The following is a 21,470-nucleotide window of genomic DNA, read 5'->3' as shown; positions in this document are numbered from 1 at the left end:
ACATCTTTTTATATAAAGTCAATACTCCCTTTACTTAGGATAAAGCAGTACCCTTATAGGCCTATTCAGATTTTCACATTTAAATTTTCTTAATTTTGCATTTGTAGGTTTTGCCTATTTCATGGAAATGCTAACATATTAGCACAGAATTTTTTTTTTTAAATTTTTAAATTTATTTTTAATTAGAGAATCACCGTGAGGGTACAGTTACAGATTTATACACTTTTGTGCTTATACTTCCCTCATACAAAGTTCGGGAACCCATCCCTTCACCAGTGCCCATTCTCCACCACCCGTAAAACCAGTGTCCCTCCCACCCTCCCCAATCCCATCTCCCCCCCACCCCACCCTGCCACTGTGGCAAGGCATTCCCTTCTGTTCTCTCTCTCTAATTAGCTGTTGTGGTTTGCAATAAAGGTGTTGAGTGGCCACTGTGCTCAGTCTCTAGCCCTCATTCAGCCCGCAACTCCCTTCCCCCACATGGCCTTCGACTACAATGTAGCTGGTGATCGCTTCTCTGAGTTGACCTTTCCCCGGAACCTAGCACAGAATTTTTTAAAAAGCTTTATTATAGGAAAGACAGACAATAAGATACAAGTACAAAATAAAATTTAGTGCAATATATTTTAGATGCCAGAGTTAAAAACTTAGTTATATGAGAATAGGCAGTGTATTATGTTATTTGAATTTATTTACGTAAGTTAAAATCATATAGCAAACAATCATCACAAATTGACTTTTAATGATTTATTTTATAATAATTCCACTCACTAGTCCTTTACATTCTGTTGGAGCAAGTACTATGAAATAAATGTTATCTACCTGCCAAGTGGGAAGGCTTAGGAATAAAAGAGAACCTAGGGACACTGATGAAGTAAAGGGGACATAAGTGGTGGGATTGGTGTTGGAACATTGTACACTTGAAACAACTTCATTATGAATAACTTGATAAATCAGTGTCTTAATAAAACTAAATAAAAATAAACTCTGAATACAGATTTAGCACAAAGAAAACAAAAGATAATAGAACTATATATCAAAAGTTTTTATACACAATAGAAATCAATTTGGTGTTAATCTAAATAAGATTGTTACAAATTAATACACAGAAAAACATCTGATACAATTTTAAACATTTTAGTATAAAATTAGCAAGGATGAAGGAAATAGCTCAAATGATGGAGCATAGGCCTAACGTGCTCAGAAATTGATCCCTAGCACCACTCCTGGTGGTACTCGGCCCAGAGTTGTGGGACTGACAACATACTGCTGCTCAAAACTACTCAAGCAGTACACTGTCAGACCCACATCTCTGGGCCAAGTACCACCAGCAGTGGTCCCTGCTCCTCACCCCATCCCAGCTCCTCTTGGGAATTGTCTCTAAACAAAGTTAGAACTTCCCTTTTTTTCCTTTTGATTTTTGGGCCACACACTTACCCCTGGCTCTCCACTCAGGGATCATACAGGGACTCCTCGGGGTGCCAGGGACCAAACCCAGGTCAGCCACTTGCAAGACAAGCACTGTACTATTGCTCTAGGCCCAGCAATAGAAACTTACTAAGATCATAGAAGGAAAAAGATGCATATTTTCCTTATGCATATTTCCACACTTATTCAACATTGCACTCAAAGTTTCAGAAATGAACAATAATAAAGGGTTCTAGGGGACTAAGAAACAAGACAGGGGTTAAGGCACTGGCTTTGCACAGTGCTGCCTGAGTAGTAAAAATCTAACACACACACAAAACTTACATTTCTACAAATAGCAGGGAACAACAAAAAAATTAAGTAACTACGGTTTTTTGCCTTTTTTTTTTTTTTTTTTGCTTTTTGGTCATACCCAGTGATGCTCAGGATTTACTCCTGGCGGTGATCGGGAAACCGTACGGAATGCTGGGGATCGAATCCCGTTGGCCGCATGCAAGGCAAATGCCCTATCAGTTGTACTATCACTGGTGCTGAAATTATTTCAGTTTCAACAGAATCAAAATGAAGGAAGTTCTTAGTAACAAATTTAACCTGGAGATAAAAAAACTCCAGGAAACTATAAAACATTTCTGAAAGAAATTTAATAACAGCTAGTTAAATTAAAGACATTCTATGTGTTTATAGATTACAAAATTCTTTGTGTTCATACATCATTATAAAATAGCAATGGGCCAGGCCCTAATGTAAGGATCTGAGTTCATCCTTGGCTTTACCACCTCTCACCCACACCCAACACTCCAAGAAAAAAGGAAAACTTTTGCAGAATGACAAATGTGAAGTCTCAAATTCAGATGGAATTTTAAGGAACCCTAAAAATCAAAACAATATCAAAAAGGAAAATCAAAATTGGAAAATTCATACTTTTCAATTTCAAAATTAACAAAAATGATAATTAAAACAACAAAATGACAAAAATAACAAAACTTTGTTGTACTGATATAAGGACTAATCTTCATCCTTAAAAAATGTAATTCAAAATAGACCAGTGATCTCAATATGAGTTAAATCTATAAAAACTGTTAGAAGAAAACATGAGTAAATTTTCATGATGTCAGTTTTGGCAACAGATTCTTAGATTTGACACCAAAAGCATAAAGAACAAAAGAATAAATGGGACTTAATAAAAATTTCTAAATTAGGGACCAGGGCAAAAGAACAACAGGAAGGGTGCTTTTCTTGCACACGGCTGACCCAATTTTGATTCCCATCACCCCTATGGTCACCTGAGAACTACTAGTAGTGACCCCTGAGCACAGCAGACTCAGATGCCCTGAGCATGATTAAGTGTGGCCACGAAACAAAAATGAAATACTTCAGTGTATCAAGTAGCATTATCAAGAATGTAAAGAGACAAGTATAAATAGAAGAAAATATTTACAAATCATGTATGGATAAGATTCTGTAGTCAATAAGTATGTAAACAAAGTTATAGCTTAAGAAAAAGAAAGAAATAGCTCAACTGGTAAAAAGGATCCCCAGATTAAACAAACGTACCTACTTTGCTAGTGAGGGCCTTAAGTTCAAAGTTCATGCTACCCACATGTACCAATCCAGCAGCTTGGTTGTGTGGGATCCCCTGTTCAAAACAGTGAGTATGATCTCTATGGTACATAATGTGAGGGCCTGAACTAAAAGATATCCAATCCCTGTGTCCAGGAATTAGACCCTCAGTAATCCAGAATGTGTTAAGGCACCAAATCTAAAGGAGCATACCCCGGGCATAAGCACTGCAACATCTAGCAAGCACCATGCTCATATATGCAAGCACCACCAAATCCGAGACAACTCAGTGAGCACAACTAGGTATGTGAACACCACAAGCATGTGTAATCCCTGGTGCCACCCCAACAACCACTACCACAACAAAGAGGTGGGAAAGAGAAAAAAATAATAAAAATTTAAACTGAAATCTAAAGATTTTTTAACTTAATTTTTAAAAAAGTACTTCTCCAAATAAGACATAAAAATAGTAAGCACAAGAAAAGGACATTCGCCATCAGTAGTCCTTAAGCAATGTGTGTTAAAAGCCACAATGAGAGGCTGGAGAGATACAGGGTAAGGCTTCTGCATGCAACCAACTAGGGTTTGGTCCTCCGGTATCCCACTCCTGAGCACCACCAGGAGTGATTCCTGAGTGGAGAGCCAAGAGTAACCCATGAGCATCACCAGATGTGGCTAAAATAAAAAATAAAACCACAATAAGAGGGTCGAGCGAGATGGCACAGAGAGTAAGGAACTTGCTTTGCACATGGTCAAGCCCAGTTTGATTCCTGGTATCACATATGGCCCCTCAGGACCGTGAGGGAGTAAGGGATCACTCCTGGGCTCAGAGCCAGAAACTGCTCCTAAGTGTCACTGGGTGTGGTTCCCTGTTGGATAACATTGGGTTGTCCTTGCTCCTCCTACAGGGAGCTTAGTTTTTTGCAACAGAGCCCCTGAGGCACACCCAATTCCATCAAGCACTAATAATACTATATTGCTTTTCTCTTTCCTTTATGTCATTTGCATGGCTTGTTTAGCAATGTCCTTTTTTGTATACACACAGGAAGACATGTCATGCTATGCTTTGTAACATGGGAGTTAATTGACTCCAAATAATATTTACCCCTGGGCATCCACATTTACTTGACTTATGCTTCAGTTGTTCTTAGTTCTTAGCACTCCAAAAGCTGGGTCCCGACAAAGGGACTGGATGGATCCAGGGCAAGCTGAAAGCTACCCTAGCATCGAAAGGAGACGGGTAAGTATAAGCTAAGAGCATGGTCATGGAACAAAGTCTGTCATGACCCAAAAAGAAGTAAATGAATAAGGACCCTGCTGGGGTTAGGAAAGACTAACCTGGCCTGAGGAATGTAGTCTGGAATACATAGCAAGATGTCCCCAGGAAGAGTCAACCTTGAAGCTTAATATATATCTCTTACTGTGTTCATACAAAATGATTAGAAATATTATAAGAAGTAAATTTATTATGATTGTTTAAATGGATTACTAGCTGAGGAAAGGAGAAAGCAATACATCCTGGATGGAATCCCGCCCTTGAGCAGGTCTTCTAGTAATCTGGAGTGCTGACCCTCAGATGAGATTTTTTTCCTTTAGTTAATCTAGAACTTCCCCAGAAGCTCTAGGCTTTAAAACAAACAGGCTTTACCTGTTTGTTGTTATAACAATGTTCAACCCCACCTATGTGTACCCTCACCCTTTATGACTGCTATATAACTATGCTGTCAGGGGAAAGGAGGGACTTTGGGACTTTGAGGTCTTTGAGGACTAGAGGGTCTGTGAGGACTAGCAAGAGGACTAGATGACAATGATGACTGGAAGTAGAGGACTATAAGACTACGATAAGACGAGTAAGAAAATGTAATGAGGTGGAGTACTTTGAGGTCTACTAGAAGACTAAGATGATGGAACTATGTTGACTGGGACTACAACCAAAACTAAACTACAACTGTGCTCTAAGGAGAGAGATCAATTGTGCTGGACCGGGACTGGGCCTCTTCCTCCCAGATACCCAGTTTTCTAGTAGCTTGGCAATCACACCCACAAACTCCTCCCAGCACGTGTAGTCTCATCAACAGCCAAGATCAAGAGACTATAAAACTAAGCTCCTGAAAGAGAGCGATGTGATTTTTTTCCTGGAGTGTGCAAAATGTGGCCACGCGACCTCTTTCTTTTTATTTTTACTTTTTATTTTTATTTATTTTTTTCTGCACAGCAGAGCCTGGCAAGCTACCCGTGATGTATTTGATATGCCAAATACAGTAACAACAACGTGCTCTTCATGTTCCTGGAGCAAGCAGATGCTATTGGGCTACACTAGCACATGACAGGAACAAATGAAGATGTTACTGGCGTTCACTCGAGCAAACTGGTGAACAACGGGATGACAGTGATACATTACTACATCAAAAATAGGCAAACCCAAAGGGAGAGAAAACATATTAGACATTAAGTATTAGAATATAGGAAGGGTAAAAGGGAATTATCTCCTTCCAGGATAGAAAATAGTTGGAACCAGCAAGCAAATATGCTAGTGTGCCTGCATGGGTACACAACTTGGTCCCTGAAATGACTGGACACTGGGGCTGTAATGTAAAAATGGGATATATTTTGCACGCTCTAAAATGCAAAACGATAACAAAAAGTATACATTGGGAAAGCAGACAGCTCTAGGACTGTTCATATAGCTGGGAAGATGGACCCACCTTAGTAGTTCTTAAAGACTATAAATAGTATCTGACACACACTTATGCTAAAATAGTACTGTTTTGTGTGGTACTAGAAACTGAACCTAGGTCCTCACATATGCAATGCAGGCACTATAACAGTGAGCACAAGCCCAGCCTTTGCCTCCTAGTCTGTACTGGGTTTTGCATAACTGCCAATAGATATAAACATTCAAAATACAATAAAAAACAGAAGACACTACACCAGTCTGGACCTTCAAGTAACTCTTCCTCAGAAAAGGAACCACATTTTCATCCTCAGAAAAAATGTCCAACAGACTTAGAATGAGCAACTGAAATGTTGTTGTCTAAAGTGAAGGGAATAAAGGAGTGAAGAGATGACGTATGCTCTCGTATCTATATGCTTACACCCAGCAAAAAGTGGAGCAAATTCCTTGAAAAATATCTCAGACAGATTTTCTCTTTCTTCTGGGCGATCTAAGAGAAGAAGGGCAGGAGGAAATACCAAACAAAAAACCTTGTATTTGTTTGCTACAGTTGCTATAACAAAGTATTATACACTGAGGATTTAAAACCAGTGCTTGAGACTAGATGTTTAAAACCAAGATTTGATTTGGCAAGTTTGATTCTTTTTGAAGGCTGCTAGGGAACTTGTACTAATTTTCCACCTAGCTTTTGGTGTCATCTAGTACTTCTGGATTGTAGTTGGGATATGTAGTTGTATCGTTATACTGTCTTTCCCCTATGTCTGTTCCTGTAACCAAATCTCTTAAGGACAAATGGTTAGTTAGAGCCCACTCCAATCTCACCTTAACATAAGCAAAAACCCTATTTTCAAGATTATATTCATTGGTACTAGGGGTTTGAACTTCAACACTTTCTGGGAAAGAGATACAATTCAACCATAACATTGCTATGTAATATTTTGCATAATATAATTCATTTTACTAATTATTTAATGTCTAAGAAAGAACTACATTTTAAAACCTTTATGTTAGTCCCTTGTAAGGGCCTTCTCTACTGGTAAAGGTGAGGTTCACAAAGCCAGGGAGATAGTTCAAGTGGTAGAGTACATGTATGAAACACCAAGTTACATGCAGAAGATCTGAATTAGATATTCAGCACAGCAACCAAAAAAAAAAAAAAACCCAAAGTCAGAGGAGGTAGATAACTCAACAGAGTTAAGTACATTCTTTGCATACGGAGGCCTGAATTTGAGCCATCACCACACGGCCCACAACAATGCTGGAAGTAATCCCTCAGCACCAACTTGGAAATAGCCCCTCAGAACTGCTGAATGTGAATCAAAAATTAAACAACAAAAATATGAGGTTCACCAGAAAAGTAGCTATACTGCCTAGTGATTTGAGTCTCTTTTTAAAATTTTTTTTAATGAAACACTATGAGATACAATTACAGACTTACACACTTTTTGTGATTACATTTCAGTCATACAATGGTTGAGTACCCATCCCTCCATCAGTGCCCATTCTCCACCACCAATGTTCCCAACATTCCTTCTGTCACCCCATCTCATCCCCCTCCTGTCTCTGTGGCAGGTGCATTCCCTTTTACTCTCTCTCTCCTTTTTGGTGTTAATAGTTTGCAATACAGGTATTAAGAGGCCATCATGTTTGGTCTATAGTCTACTTTCAGCATGCATCTCCCATCCTAAGCGAGCCCTCCAAGCATCCTTTGCTTAGTGGTCCCTTCTCTATCTCATCTGCTTCCCCTCCAGCCCCCCGCATGTGAGGCCAGCTTCCAAGCCATGGAGGAATCCTCCTGGTCCTTCTCTACTATCCTTGGGTGTTAGTCTCCCCATCATGTTGCTTTTTATTCTACAAATGAGTGCAGTTATTCTATGTCTGCCCCTCTCTTTCTGACCATTTCACTTAACATGATACTCTCCATGTCCATCCACTTTTATGCAAATTTCATGACTTTTCATCTTTTCTAACAGTTGCATAGTATACCATTGTGTAGATGTACCAGAGTTTCTTTAACCAGACATCTGTTCTCTGGCACTTGGGTTTTTTCCAGATTCTGACTATTATAAATAGTGCTGCAATAAACATACAAGTTCAGACACATGTAGGCCTAGTACTGTTTTCAGTAACCTGTATCATCAGAGTAGCCTACAAGTGTCTCTGTCTCAGTCCGTCCCATTCAGATAGAGGGGATAGGATAAAAACGTAAAGAGTCAGTGCAAAATATGGTACTGTTATTGTCTGCTACAATACCAGTATCTGGCATACCAGATGCTTAGGAAGTTAACTCATGTAACTTAGAATACTGTAGCTTTTGACACCTGATAATGTTTAATGGAAGCCTACAAGCTCATATGACTTACAGGTAATATGATATGATGGTGAACTGGACTAATTATCCATGCCTGAGTGGACTCTAGTAATGTGCCAGTATCTTTTAACTCAATATCTTTTAACTCATATTTTAGTTATATATGTACTACCATACCACAATTTGCTGTGACACTAATCTTGGTAAGTTTCCAGCATTTGGGGGCTATAGAGATAGTACAGCAGGTAGAGTACTTGTCTTGCATGCAGCTAGCACCCTAAATGGTCCCCTAAGCCCTATCAGTAGTGATCCATGAGCACAAAGCCAGGAGTAAGCCTGAGCACTGCCAGGTGTGGACCCCAAAGATTCCACTATATCACATTCACTGTCACTATATCACTGTCACCCTGTTGTTTGTCGATTTACCCAAGCAGACACCAGTAACGTCTCTATTCCTCTCAGCCCTGAGATTTTAACAGCCTCTCCTCACTCGTCTTTCCCACCAATTGGAGGCTCTTTCAGGGTCAGGGGAGTGAGACCTATAGTTACTGTTTTTGGCATATCAAATATGCCATGGGTAGCTTGCCAGGCTCTGCCTGTATGGGCGGGATACTCTTGGTAGATTGCCAGGCTCTCCGAGAGTTATGTATATATCTGTTACTGTATTTTGGATATGAATACATCACAGGGAGCTTGCCAGGTTCTCCCATGAGCGCAATAAACTCTTGGTGGAGAACTAGACTATCCGATGTGAATAAAGGACTATTTAACAAGTCATGATAAAACTGATATTGATAATCAAGTATACAGTAGTTCCTCCACTAAACCAGTTTGGTCTCCCATTTTTTCACGTCCCCACTTTCATGGTTAAATACACCTGAAAGTATCACATTTTGAGGGAAAAAGAAATCACATTCACATAGCTTTTATTACAAAATATTACTGTTCTAATTATATTAGGAGTGATGCTATTAACCTCTTTCTGTGCATTATTTATAAATTAAACTTTATCCTGGATACATATTATAAGAAACAACAGTTTATATAAGGTTCAGAAGTCTCTTTGGTTTCATGCATCCACTTGGGGATCTTAGAACATTTCCCTTATAGATAAAGCAGGGAGAAAAACTACTGTATTGGGTAACTAAAGCCCCTCAGGACATATCCTGATGGAAAAATGACTAGTCTGAAGAAAATTGGATTCACAAACCACCAGCTAAAAACTACCTAACTTAAAGCAAATAAGTTCTGCACAGTTTATTATAACCAGCAGATCATGGAAGACAAGAGTAATTAAATTAGTATGAAAATATATGTTAACAGTTTTATGGAACAGATTAGTTGTTTCTTTAAATACAGTTGTTTCTTCAAATCTATGTCTAATGCACACTGGATCCAAATGTTAGGTATAATCATAATGGTACTACTTGAAAAACAAATGCCTGACTTGTGAATGACTTCACATTCACAAAAAGTGAATGACTTTAAAATCTAAGACCATGACTTCAACTTCACAAAAAGTTAATGACTTTCAAATCTAAGACCATGGTGATTCCCATTTTAAGTACCATGGTGCCACCATACTAAAAGGAATTTCAAATCTGTTCACATAAAGAGGCTGTAAGAGATAAGAGGTGGCACTCAGGGACTTAGAGGAGTAAGCTCTGAGAACCACCAGGTATGGATCATAAACTGAAAAAAAACAAAATAAAAACCATCTTGAAGTGTCTCCATGGAGAAAACCTGGAGTCCACTATGCTCTTTCTAACTGCCTAACCATGAACAGCATTTGCATGATGCATGTCACTATTTGAGGGGAGAAGGGCGAGCCCTACCCTGCAGTGCTTAGGGCTTATTCCTGGATCTGCACTTAGGCAGGATGGGGGGATCATATGGGGCGCCAGGGATCGAATTACATCAGCCATGAATTCGAACAAACAGTACTTTTGTACAAACAGTATTCAAGTAATTTACAACACAGAGAAAGAAGTAAATATGAATGCAAACAATATAGGGCAGAATGTGATAACCACTACACAGAAAATAAACTAATCGCCTTGGAACATTTAGAAAAAAGTCTAGGAACCCAGAATCAGAATACCTGCATGAGGCCGGTGAGACCCCAAGATCAGTAACACGCACTGCCCTCATGCATGGGTGAGGTCCCAGTGGCTTTGTAGGACACCCCAGAGTCACAAGAAAACTTTAAATACTCAGTACACTGTAACCAGATGTGTGCAAACATCACAATCAAGTGTGCAACCCTTGGTGAATACTGCAACTAAAAGTGCATTATACCAACTGTGCAAACAAAGCAACCTATGACCCCAGTCAACAAAGGAACAGTGACAACAACAAAGGGAAGGGAAAGCGGTGGGGGCAGTTTTTAATTTAGAAAAGAAAATAAATGTCCAGCTGAGGAATGGAGGGGGGTGGGGGGGAAGGAAGGGAAAACTTCACAGAAAGAATCTCTAAACCTGAAAGAACCCTAAAAGAAAAAAAACAGCAACAATGATGAAAATGGAAAGGGTGGAAACACTACATGACAAAGTGGGTCACACCCGGCGATGCACTCAGGAATTACTCCTGGTGGGGTTTGGGGGACCATATGGGATGCTGAGGATCGAACCCAGGTCAGCCACATGCAAGGCAAATGCCCTGCCCGCTGTGCTATCGCTTCAGCTCTTAAATTCCCTTTAAAGATAAAAACTTAGACCAGAAAGATGTCTCAAAGGGCTGGAGCACATGTTCTCCCTCTAACACCATGCTTGAGGAATGACCCTTAAATGCCATCGGTATGCCCCCAATTTTTTTATTTTTTTAAAGTTTTTAAGTTTAAAATTCCCACACCCATCACTGTATCACTGTCATCCGTCATCTCATTGTTCATCAATTTACTCGAGTGGGCGCCAGTAACATCTCCATTCATCACAGTCCTGAGATTTTAGCAGTCTCTCCTTACTCTTTTTTTCCAATGATTGAAGGCTTTTTTTCAGAGTCACAGGAATGAGACCTGTTATTGTTACTGTATTTGGCATATTGAATACACCACAGGGAGCTTGCCAGGCGCTTTCGTGTGGGATAATAACCTAATTATAATAATGTTTTCTATTATTTGCTCTATTATCCATCTTCTAGCGTAAGTTTCAATGTCTTCATCAAAAGTACCTAGATAACGGGGCCCAGAGCATTAGCACAGCCTGCTAGGGCATGTGCTTTCACGCCATAGACCTGGGCCCAATCCCCAGCACCCCATATGGTCCCCAGAGCACCATCAGGAGTGACTCCTAAGCACAGAGTCAGGAGGAAACCCTGAGTACCAACAAGTGTGGCCAAAAAAAAGTCACTCCCCCCCCCCAATAAAATCCACTCACTCCTGACCATAATACTTAAGAATGTGAAAAAGCAGTGATTTAACTTAATTCAGAACTAGGTGCCTCAAGCAGGCATCATCAATCATGGTTCTCAGACTGGAAGTCTAGCACTATAAATAAAGTTTTCTCTGCTCAAGCTCTTATAGCAGCGAAACAGGAGTCACCCGGCCCAGGAGTTTGAACCTTAATGAAATAAGCTCATCAGGTCCTGCCTGATATTATCAGTGTGAAAGAGCTAAAATCACAAATAAGTGTTCTCTGTATAGATTATTCCTTCATATTCAGACCCAAACCTCTGTTCAGTAAATCTGAAAAATGTGATGTAGGGAACAAGTAACTCAGAAACATTTACTCTTCTCCTGCCTGCTCATCCTTAGCTACAGTGAAGGCTCAACTCCGCCCTGACCCTGCACATGCGATGTCTGCCCTCCAGCCACCCCAACACACTCCTTCCCGAAGGAACCCCTGTGGGAGACGTCTCTGGGTTCGCATCTACGAGCAGGAGCCAGAGCGATGACACAGCAGGGATGGCATTTGCCTTGCACTCGGCCAACCCGGGTTTGATTCCAGCATCCCATAGGGTCCCCCGAGCACTGCCAGGAGTAATTCCTGAGTGCAGAGCCAGGAGTGACCCCTGTGCATCGCTGGGGGTGACCCCAAAAGCAAAAACAAACAAAAAACAAAACCAGAGTAACTACGAGCAGGGGCTCTGCAATACGCTCAAGCCGGGTCTGTCCAAGTTCCTCAATCACTGTTCACTTTGGGTTACTTTGGTTAACTTGAGGTTACTTCTTTCCTCAGTGGCTGAAACAGGAGTTCTGGACCCACCCGTGGGCTGCCCGTGTTCGCCCCCACAAACTGAGGGCGCATCGCTCGCCCGGCCCCCTCATGTGCTCCCTCGGGTTGGCCCCGCCGTTCCCACAGGCTGACCTGGTCACTTGGGCACCCGCCTTCCACGTCCCCAGCTCACCAATGCCTGTCCCCAGGGTCTCACAGACCAGGCTGACACCCTTACCCCGGCGCTGCCCTGGGCGTTCCGGCCCGTTTGGACTCCTGGAAGCTCCCCTACTATGGTTGGGGCCTCCTCCCGCGCCCCTGAAGCCCCCGCAGGCCACTACAATACTCTATTTTTTAAAATTTAAACAAAAAAAAAATTTTTTTTAATTTTTTTTTGGTTTTTGGGTCACACCCGGCGATGCACAGGGGTTACTCCTGGCTCTTCACTCAGGAATTACCCCTGGCGGTGCTCAGGGGACCGTATGGGATGCTGGGATTAGAACCCGGGTTGGCCGCGTGCAAGGCAAACTCCCTACCCGCTGTGCTATTGCTCCAGCCCACCAAAAAAAAATTTTTTTTAAAGACAAAAATTTGGGCTGAAGAGATAGTATAACAGGATAGTAATGTTCTTGCTTTCCAAGTAGCCAAGCAGGTTCAATACCCAGCTCTCCATATAAATTTACCCTGCAGCCACCAGAAGTGATCCCTTAGAAAATAGTGAGCAGTAACCCCTGAGCACAGCAGCCAGATGTGACCCAAAAACAAAACAAAAAAGACAAAATTTTAACATTTTATGTAATCTCTGACTTGAATAATATCAAACTATTTGAAGGAAACTGTAGGAAACAAAATTCTAAGGAAACAAAAAACAATATGGAGGTAGAAAAGCTAACTTTCATCACATCAAATTATTAAATTTTGTGCTATTCAATCTCTACATAAGGGCTATTAACTTTGACTAAGAAATGAAAGCTACTTATCAGTCTTTGATGTATGGGCCAAAGCAAAAACCAGTACTTTGCTTACTCACAGTTCCAGACCCAATATCAGCTTAATGACAGCAATTTTCTATGTTCAGCATTCTTTGGCATTCTAGGGGTGATTTACAGAGAGGCATTTGTCTTGAAACAAAATGAAAAGAGCCAGCAACTAATGATAGTCATAAAAGCTGAGTAAAATCATACACTGCTTTAATTGCTGAAATTTACCCCCAACTTCCCTGATAAGAGCACAAAGATTATGTCTGTAAGTACCAGAGGAACGATTCAGGAAATAAATACTACTTACCACCGCAAGCCAAAGCATTCCACTCTCTAAACTGCTCCATACAAGTAAGAGCCTGAAAGCAGTCTCTCTGATCTGCCTATTCAGCAATGACTAACTTCAGTCTGTTTAAGAAAACTCACCTTCAATCTGGAATCCCTCCTAACAAGCCAGATTTCCTTCTAGAAATTTTTTGGTCTGTAATCCTTTAAAAATCCTGAAACATTACAATTTGTTTTCCTCACCTCATAAAACTTTTTTAAGGAGCCCACCAGGCAGAGTTTCAGGCTATCCACAATCTCCTGATGAGGCATCTGGAATACCACTCGTGAATACCATTTTGTGAGGGTGCTGGAGTAAAGTTGGTAAAGAGAAAGAGAGAGAAGAGATGAACACACACTCATGGAGGAAGACAAATCAACTAAATATCAATGTTTATAGGCTTTTCTATATACCAGTCAACAAGAACCTAGTAAACGTGTATTTGGCATGTATAAGACAACATATGGTAACATGGGAAAAGCCATAGATCATAGATATATAGCCATGATTGTATCTACTACAAAAATTCCAATTGAAGAAACAAACCAAAAAAATCCAATTGAGGAGGCAAAATTTCAGTTTCTAAATTTCTGCTGACATTTAGATGAACGTATATGATTTTCAAATCAGAATCAAAACAAACACCCTTATTTCTGGGGAAAAGAACCATTACTAACACAACAAAACCCATTTTATTTTTTGAGCGAAACTCAGCTCTGCTCAGGGCTTACTCCAGGCTCTGTACTCTGGGATCACTCCTGGAGGGCTTTACAGGTCTATATTGAGTGCTGGGGATCAAACCCAGGTTGGCCATGTGCAAGGCAAGCACCCTATCTGCCATACTATCTGTGTAGTCCACAAGTCCCATTTTGAGGGAGATGAAACTGCAACAAGAACAAATTTACATGTGACAAGCTTGTCTAAAAAGATACTTAGAGGTACTTATGCAAAAATGTATCACAGAAAGATAAAATGACATATTGTAATTCATAAAACATATCTTTAATATGAAATAACTGCAGCTTATTTGAATTTTTAGTAAGATTAGACATCAAAATGAGATAACCAAACAAATCGGAACTGTAGTAATACTTACAGATTAATACTTGCAACAAAGCCAACCACAGAGCGCATGCCTCTGCTGGGGTCATGGTAAACATCCATCCCAATCACCATTAATTGTTTCTGGATTTGAAAATAAAAAGGTAAAAATCCAAGAAATTCATCTCATCTCTCCAACTTTTTAATATGATTCCAAAGCAGTACAAGAAAACACATTCAAGGAAAGCAAGAGAAATATTACAAATATCATGAATAACTAGACCAGGAATTAACCAATTTTTCTGAAAAGGACTGAAAGTAATTATCTTGGGCTTTGGGGTTTTTTGTTCTTTGGCATTAAGGCCACACCAAATGATGCTAGGGGTTGCTCCTGGCTCTGCACTCAGGAATTACTCCTGGTGGTATTCAATGGACCATGCAGGATGCCGGGGACTGAACCTGGGTCAGCCATGTGCAAGGCAAATACCCTACCCGTATTATCGCTACGGCTCTATCTTGGACTTTGTGAGCCATAGAATCTCTTTATAAACTATTTAATTCACCATTATAGTCATGAATATTGTATAAAGAAGTATATACTTTTAAATCTATATTTATATATACATATTATTTAAGTATAAAATATATACATATTAGTACCTGCATTAAGGATACTAAAAATTAAATTTCACTTCCTTTTCACATCAAGAAGCATTAGTCTTGCTTTCATTTTTTAAATCACAAAAGTGTCCAGGTCAGGCGTATGCCTTGCATGCAGCCAACCCAGTTCGATCCATGGCACTTCATATGGTTCCATAAGCCCACTAGGAGTGACCCCAGAGCACAGAACCAGGAGTAAACTCTGAGCACAGTCAGTTGTGCCCCCAAAAAAGTTTTTTTAAGAATTAAAAAATTTAGAGTCTAAAGAGATAGTACAGCAGGCATGATGCTTGCCTTGTATGCAGCTGGTTCAATCGCCAGAACCCCATGATTTCCCCAAGCCCTGCCAGGAGTGATCCCTGAGTGCAGAGACAGGAGTAAGCCCCGAGAATAGCCAGATAAGACCCAAAAACAAGCAGAGAGTTTGAAAGTAAAAGTATTTCTCTGTTCAGGCCAGACCGATACTATACCTAGGGTAGAACAATTGCCTTGCACACAGCCGACCTAGGTTTGATCACCAGCACTTTATGTGGTCTCCTGAGCCCCACCAGAAGTGATCTCTTGGCACAGAACCAGGAGTAAGCCCTAAGCACAAACAAGTATGACCCAAAGACCAAACAAAAAAACTTTTAAAAATATTTCTCAGTTCATATACTGTCCAAAGCCTAGTGGTTTCCAATGGATGATCCTCACTCTACTGCCCAGGCACAAAAATTTCAGCTGGTCTGAGGAAAAGTTATTAACACTGACATAGTTGTTTTTAACTGCTGGTTTACTAGCCAGTGTTGATAGTGTGAAAAACTTTAAAATCCCTGATTTAAGGGCCAGAGAGAGTAAAGCAAATAGAGTGCTTGCCTTGCATGTGAGCATTAAAAGAAGGAGAGATATGAGGAAAAATAGAAAATCATCCTAGGCAGGATTCTCTGAAGAACTGAACTGAATGATATATCTTAGCATTACTCACCAGGGGAATATCTACTCCCCAGAGCTCACCACCCAATTTACAGTTAATCTGAAGTAAAATTTTCTGGGCCACACTCCTAAGCCTGGCAGGCTGACTAATGGTTCGGACGTTGATGACCTATGATGAAGGAACAAAAGGGAAGGGGAAAATGAATACTATTAACTTTCAGAAAATGTCAATAATTCTCAGGTAAATGCATTTAAGACATCCCAGTTAGAGACAAGACATTCTGCGTTAATAACTTTATCTGTAGAGTTTCTAAGCATGTGTCCATCTGTGCCTGGACATACACAGCAACAAAAAAATTTCCAAAGGATCTCACACAGAACAAAAACAAATTTATTTCCACAGGAAAATCCCTTTCAGAATAAAGCATATACTCTCAGAAATGAAAAATACCTACTAATCAACAGATAAACTCATGTAACACATTCTAACAGATACTTTACTTTTCTGAATACCTGTCCAACTTTCCAAGTCCCACTCACCTGAGAAGGCACAGGCGTTTGCACACAGCACAGCTTTTTAATGGCCCCATAGAGATCGTCACGTGTGCCCATGATGATACAAACAACCATCTGTATCTTCCCCTTGAGGAGAAAAAGTATACATAAATCAGGCACTGGAACTGTCAGGGGGACTTTTAAGGGTTTATCAGGGCAGTGTGGAGTCTTTAAGGCCACAGACTTTTAAGGTAGACTGGGACTGAAATAATGACACTGCAACAAAGAAAAAGGTCCTGAACCTGAACACTTGTTTGGTTCAGTGATTCTTTGTATATATGCAAATATGTTACCATGAATTATCTAGAACAGATTGTAATTATCTCATTTATTTGTAACTTATGAGATCTAGAAAAGGTCCAGGTTAAAAATCTGCCATGTGGGCTGGAGTGATAGCACAGCGGGTAGGGCATTTGCCTTGCACGCAGCTGACCCGGGTTCGATTCCCAGCATCCCACATGGTCCCCTGAGCACCGCCAGGAGTAATTTCTGAGTACATGAGCCAGGAGTAACCCCTGTACATCGCCAGGTGTGACCCAATAAGAAAAAAAAATTCTGCCATGCTACTGGGGCACAGAGTGGTAGTACAGTTGGTAGGGCGCTTGCCTTGCACACGGCCAACCTGAATTCACTCCCTGGAACTCTATATGATCCCCCAAGCCCTGCCAGGAGTGATCCCTGAGCACATCTGGGTGTGACCCCTAAAGAAAATAAAACAAAAATTTTTGTATGTTACTATATACTTGCTGCTTCCATTTCCTATAATGTTTAATCACTCTTTTCAGTAAACTAAGCATCTGATTATACTCATACCATAGACCTTTGAGAAAACTGGTATGTGATACCACAAGAAAGGGTTCTGAGAAAAATGCAGAAGAATGTGATCTATTGCCAAATAAATAAGCACCTGTTCCTAACTCTCCAAGTGGGAGAGAGAATATTACCAGCAGCATAGCTCATATCAGCAACCTCTACTCCTCATTGCTTAAGAGATTCAATATTAACAGAGCATCTTTCAAAGTCTGAATTTTAAAAAGCAATAGTCACATGACACTGTCAGCCCTTTATGCCAGAAATGATTAGGAATGGTAAATGACTAGTATACTATTCCCAATCATGATTAATTTCAGATTAAGCCTTCTTGAAGGACACATATTCCAACAATCACATCAAAGAACTTCCTGTCACGTAGAACACGAACTGCACACAGGGAACCTAAGATCTGAATCTAGCAAACATGTAGGTTTTCTTTAAGATGATGATTTATAAGTGTCTCGTGGAGAATTGCAGTTGTATGGATTTTTTTAAAAATTAACACTTATTCACAGATATGGCTTCTACTGAAAAGCAAACAAATTTAAAATCACATTGACAATAATATATTAATGAGGGATTTACTCTTTAGTTTTTTACAGTCCCCACCTGGCTCACTTCACTAATGTTTTCCACCTGACTCCTGCCTCCCTCTCTCTCTCTCTCTCTCTCTCTCTCTCTCTCTCTCTCTCTCTCTCTCTCTCCATATATATATATATATATATATATATATATATATATATATATGTAACTTTGTGATCCCTAACAAAGAAAATAATAATAAAAAATAATGTCTTAAAGATGACAGAGTCAACAACACCAATGTAAGTTGTTTGGTAAATGTTACAAATAAAGCTGATAGCCATGCTGCAAGAAAACCACTAGTACACTTATAAAGTTAACATAAGATATTTTCTGATACTGGAAAGATAATCCACCCTGGGATATACTGGGTTTTTGTATTTTAAAAGGATTCTTTTGAAGAGTGGGGAAGAAACTGACACTGCTGTTGGGATTGAAATATTATATGCCTAAATTGTCAAAATATTTAAATCACAGTTCTTTTAAAAAAAGAAAAGAAAAGTCAGTAGTGATCATGACTCAAAGTACTGACTCTTCAATACAAAGGAAAATTCCAAAAATTTTGCCCCTGGTTTTGTTCCATTCCTAGTTCTATTCCTTTTTTTTTCTTGTAAAACAAATAAAGATTAAGAACCTGAACCACTGAGTGGTTAAGAGCTCCGACCTGCTCAGTAACAGTGGCTTTGATCAACTAGCTACTGGGCCTAAGCTGATGGGCCACTTGCCAACTTCACTATCAGAACAATCTGATTCTTGAGTCCAACCAGACTGTGACAACTCAGTACTGATTTGTGCAAGATGGCATTAAGTCCAAGAAGCTGCTCATTGAGCACACCATGTTCTATGTAGATAACAAACTGAAGTTAAGTCAGCTGTTCTCATAGTCAATTGTGAGGACAGAACACTAGAATGAGAATACCAATATTGAATCAAAGAAGCAAAACTGAACAGTTCAGGATTTTATGTGCATATGCAGAAGTCAGAGGAGCATGGACACTATCAGTAATAGGTTGATAACAACCTAAAATCAAATATCAAGTATTTTAGAACAGGCATGCCATAAAAAATTAATTCCATAAATTAACTACACGGGGCTGGAGCAATAGTACAGTGGTAGGGCATTTTCCTTACATGAGGTTGACCTGAGTTTGATCCCTGGTACTCCATATGGTCTCCCAAGCCCATGAGAAGTGATCCCTGAGCACAGAGCCAGGAATAAACCCTCAGCACTGCTGGGTATGAGCCAAAGTAAAAACAAAACAAAACAACAACAACAAAATCCACATTAACTACCTCAACTCCCAGCATGGACTGAATGGTTCTGATATAGGTCTCTATTCGGTCATCCTTTAGTTCAACCCAGGCTGGCGGACTCATGCGCATGCCAATGGGGCCAGCTATCTTCTCTAACATGTTAACAAGTTCTCGGGCCTGATCCATTGCTTTCTTTGGGTAAAACAATGCCCAAAAATGCATGGGGACCTAGGAATAATGAAAAAGCGTTGTTAGTACTTCCACAACTTCAAATTCAACCAGATTTTATTCTAGAGTCTTATCTGATCTAATACTTAATAGTTACATATATAAGTTTTGCTATAGTCTCAAAGTAAAATACTATATACCAATGAGAATGGAATGAATATCCACAACCATATTTAACAATATGGATGAAACTCACCAAAACAAGATTGAGGAAATGAAGACTCAGGAAAGGAAAATAAATACATTTGTGAAAGTACATATACTTCATGGTTCTATGTGTATATATACTGTGATAGTCAAGACAGTGGCTATTCTGGGGGTAGTATGAAGACATAAGTAGTAACTAGTAGGATGGAGGGGGCCCTCTGGGGTGCTCATAGTCTCTTTTTAATCCTTGGATTGATTAGATAAGTATCCTTGAGAAAACTCACCAAGTTGTATTAAGTATACTTTTTCTTCATATTGTATTCCAATGAAAAGTTTTAGAAATATATGTGTGCACAAAAAAATTGAGGAGAGAGCTCAGGGGACAGGTGTCCACTTCTTGTATGCACAAAAGTCAAAGTCTGATACACAGTTCTGAGTGGCAGCCCAGCACCACTAGGAGTGGCCCTGGGAGGCCCTTAGCAGCATAGCATTATCAGGCTCTAGCACTGAAATATCTGGCCCAAATGGTCAAGGATCACCAGAGAGGCTCCAGGATTCCTGAGCATTGCTTAGGAGTCTACTCACAAAAAAAATCATGTATCATTTTATTCTTTTGTTGGAAAAACTTTAGTTTGACTTCTTTTATGAATAAAAACATGTTCCAGGAACTGCCAGAAATAAAAAAAAAAAAGATAGGGAAAGCTAGACGAAGGAGAAGGAAAGAGAGAGTAACAGGCTAGTACTACACATATTCTTGTAGCAATTTATTTTTCTTTCCCTAAGTCTGGCAAAAGGTTTACTCATCAACTTATTCTTTAAGGACCATGTATTAGTAACAATTCAGAATGAAAACTTAATTGATAAACTGTCTAAAAAATATACAAAAACGTTTCTGGTTCCTAATTTCCACAATTTTAGGAGTACTGAGATTATCTTTACTATTCATGAATCACTTACCGTCAAGATGGAAAGTTCTCTGGTTACTTCTTTAACCCAATTTAGTTCCTGAGATGTGATAAATGAAGTATTTCGTAAATTAATTCTTTCCATTGGCAGAACACGTCCTTCAATCTAAACATAAAATAAACACCTAAGACATGAGCCATTTACAAATACCACCAGAAAAATACTGAGTGGGTTTAGTTCAGTAATAGAGCATGAATGGCAGAGAGAGCTAAGAGGGATAAGAGACTGTCAATAAAAACCTGGACACATAAAGGCTAAATTTTTACAGGTACCACTCTTTAATTATAGACACTTCCAACAATGGCATACCAAGAAAGTGACTAGAAAACCAGTCTTAAAACCAGTGGAAGTCTTTAAAACAACAAACATTAAAATGACCAAGAAATTAATCTTTTAAATTATTTTAAGGGAAAAATTAGAAGAAAATTAAAGGATGCTCAGACCCCAACAGCTGCTGCCATGCCTCCAGCCAGAATTCACCACTTCATAACTATGCTCCACAGAGATGCTAACCTGCTGAAAATTTCAGGTACAATGTTTTTTGTTTTTTGTTTGTTTATGACTAAAAACTGGTCCTCCTCAAGAGTCTGAATAGGCACCTCCCCCCACCTTTCCGTACTCCCAGAAGACCTTATAGAGATACCCATTTCCCACCACAAACATCCAAGCTCATCCACTGTTATACTCATAAATAAATAAATCTAGTTGAAAAATTTCTCAAACCAGCTGAGACCTCCAGGGCAATTTTAAGGAGGGGGGCAGGACAAGTTCCCACCCTATCAAAGCCCAGGCAGCCACACTCATACCCCTATAGCTGCCACCATTCTGCCTGCTGGACTGACCAATTAAATATTCTGGATTTTCTCATTATCTCCAAACTCTA

General features: G+C 39.8%; 1 protein-coding gene across 2 annotated transcripts in view; it reads right to left on the bottom strand.

Moving 5' to 3' along the window:
• The window catches only part of PIWIL2 (piwi like RNA-mediated gene silencing 2), a 99,574-nt gene that overhangs the window by 34,582 nt on the left and 43,522 nt on the right, over window positions 1-21,470 (bottom strand). For both annotated transcript variants that reach the window (XM_004610100.2, XM_055144787.1), the window contains exons 14-19: window positions 20,579-20,692; window positions 19,286-19,474; window positions 16,583-16,684; window positions 16,095-16,211; window positions 14,526-14,614; window positions 13,633-13,738 (exon numbers count right to left, since the gene is read on the bottom strand). In XM_004610100.2, coding sequence (XP_004610157.1) covers window positions 13,633-13,738; window positions 14,526-14,614; window positions 16,095-16,211; window positions 16,583-16,684; window positions 19,286-19,474; window positions 20,579-20,692 — 717 coding nt within the window. The remainder of the gene's footprint in view (window positions 1-13,632; window positions 13,739-14,525; window positions 14,615-16,094; window positions 16,212-16,582; window positions 16,685-19,285; window positions 19,475-20,578; window positions 20,693-21,470) is intronic.

The sequence above is a fragment of the Sorex araneus genome, chromosome 7, assembly GCF_027595985.1.
Source record: "Sorex araneus isolate mSorAra2 chromosome 7, mSorAra2.pri, whole genome shotgun sequence".
Lineage (NCBI taxonomy): Eukaryota > Metazoa > Chordata > Mammalia > Eulipotyphla > Soricidae > Sorex > Sorex araneus.
Note: the sequence above shows the minus strand (reverse complement) of the source record. Positions and strands in the feature narration are given on the sequence as shown.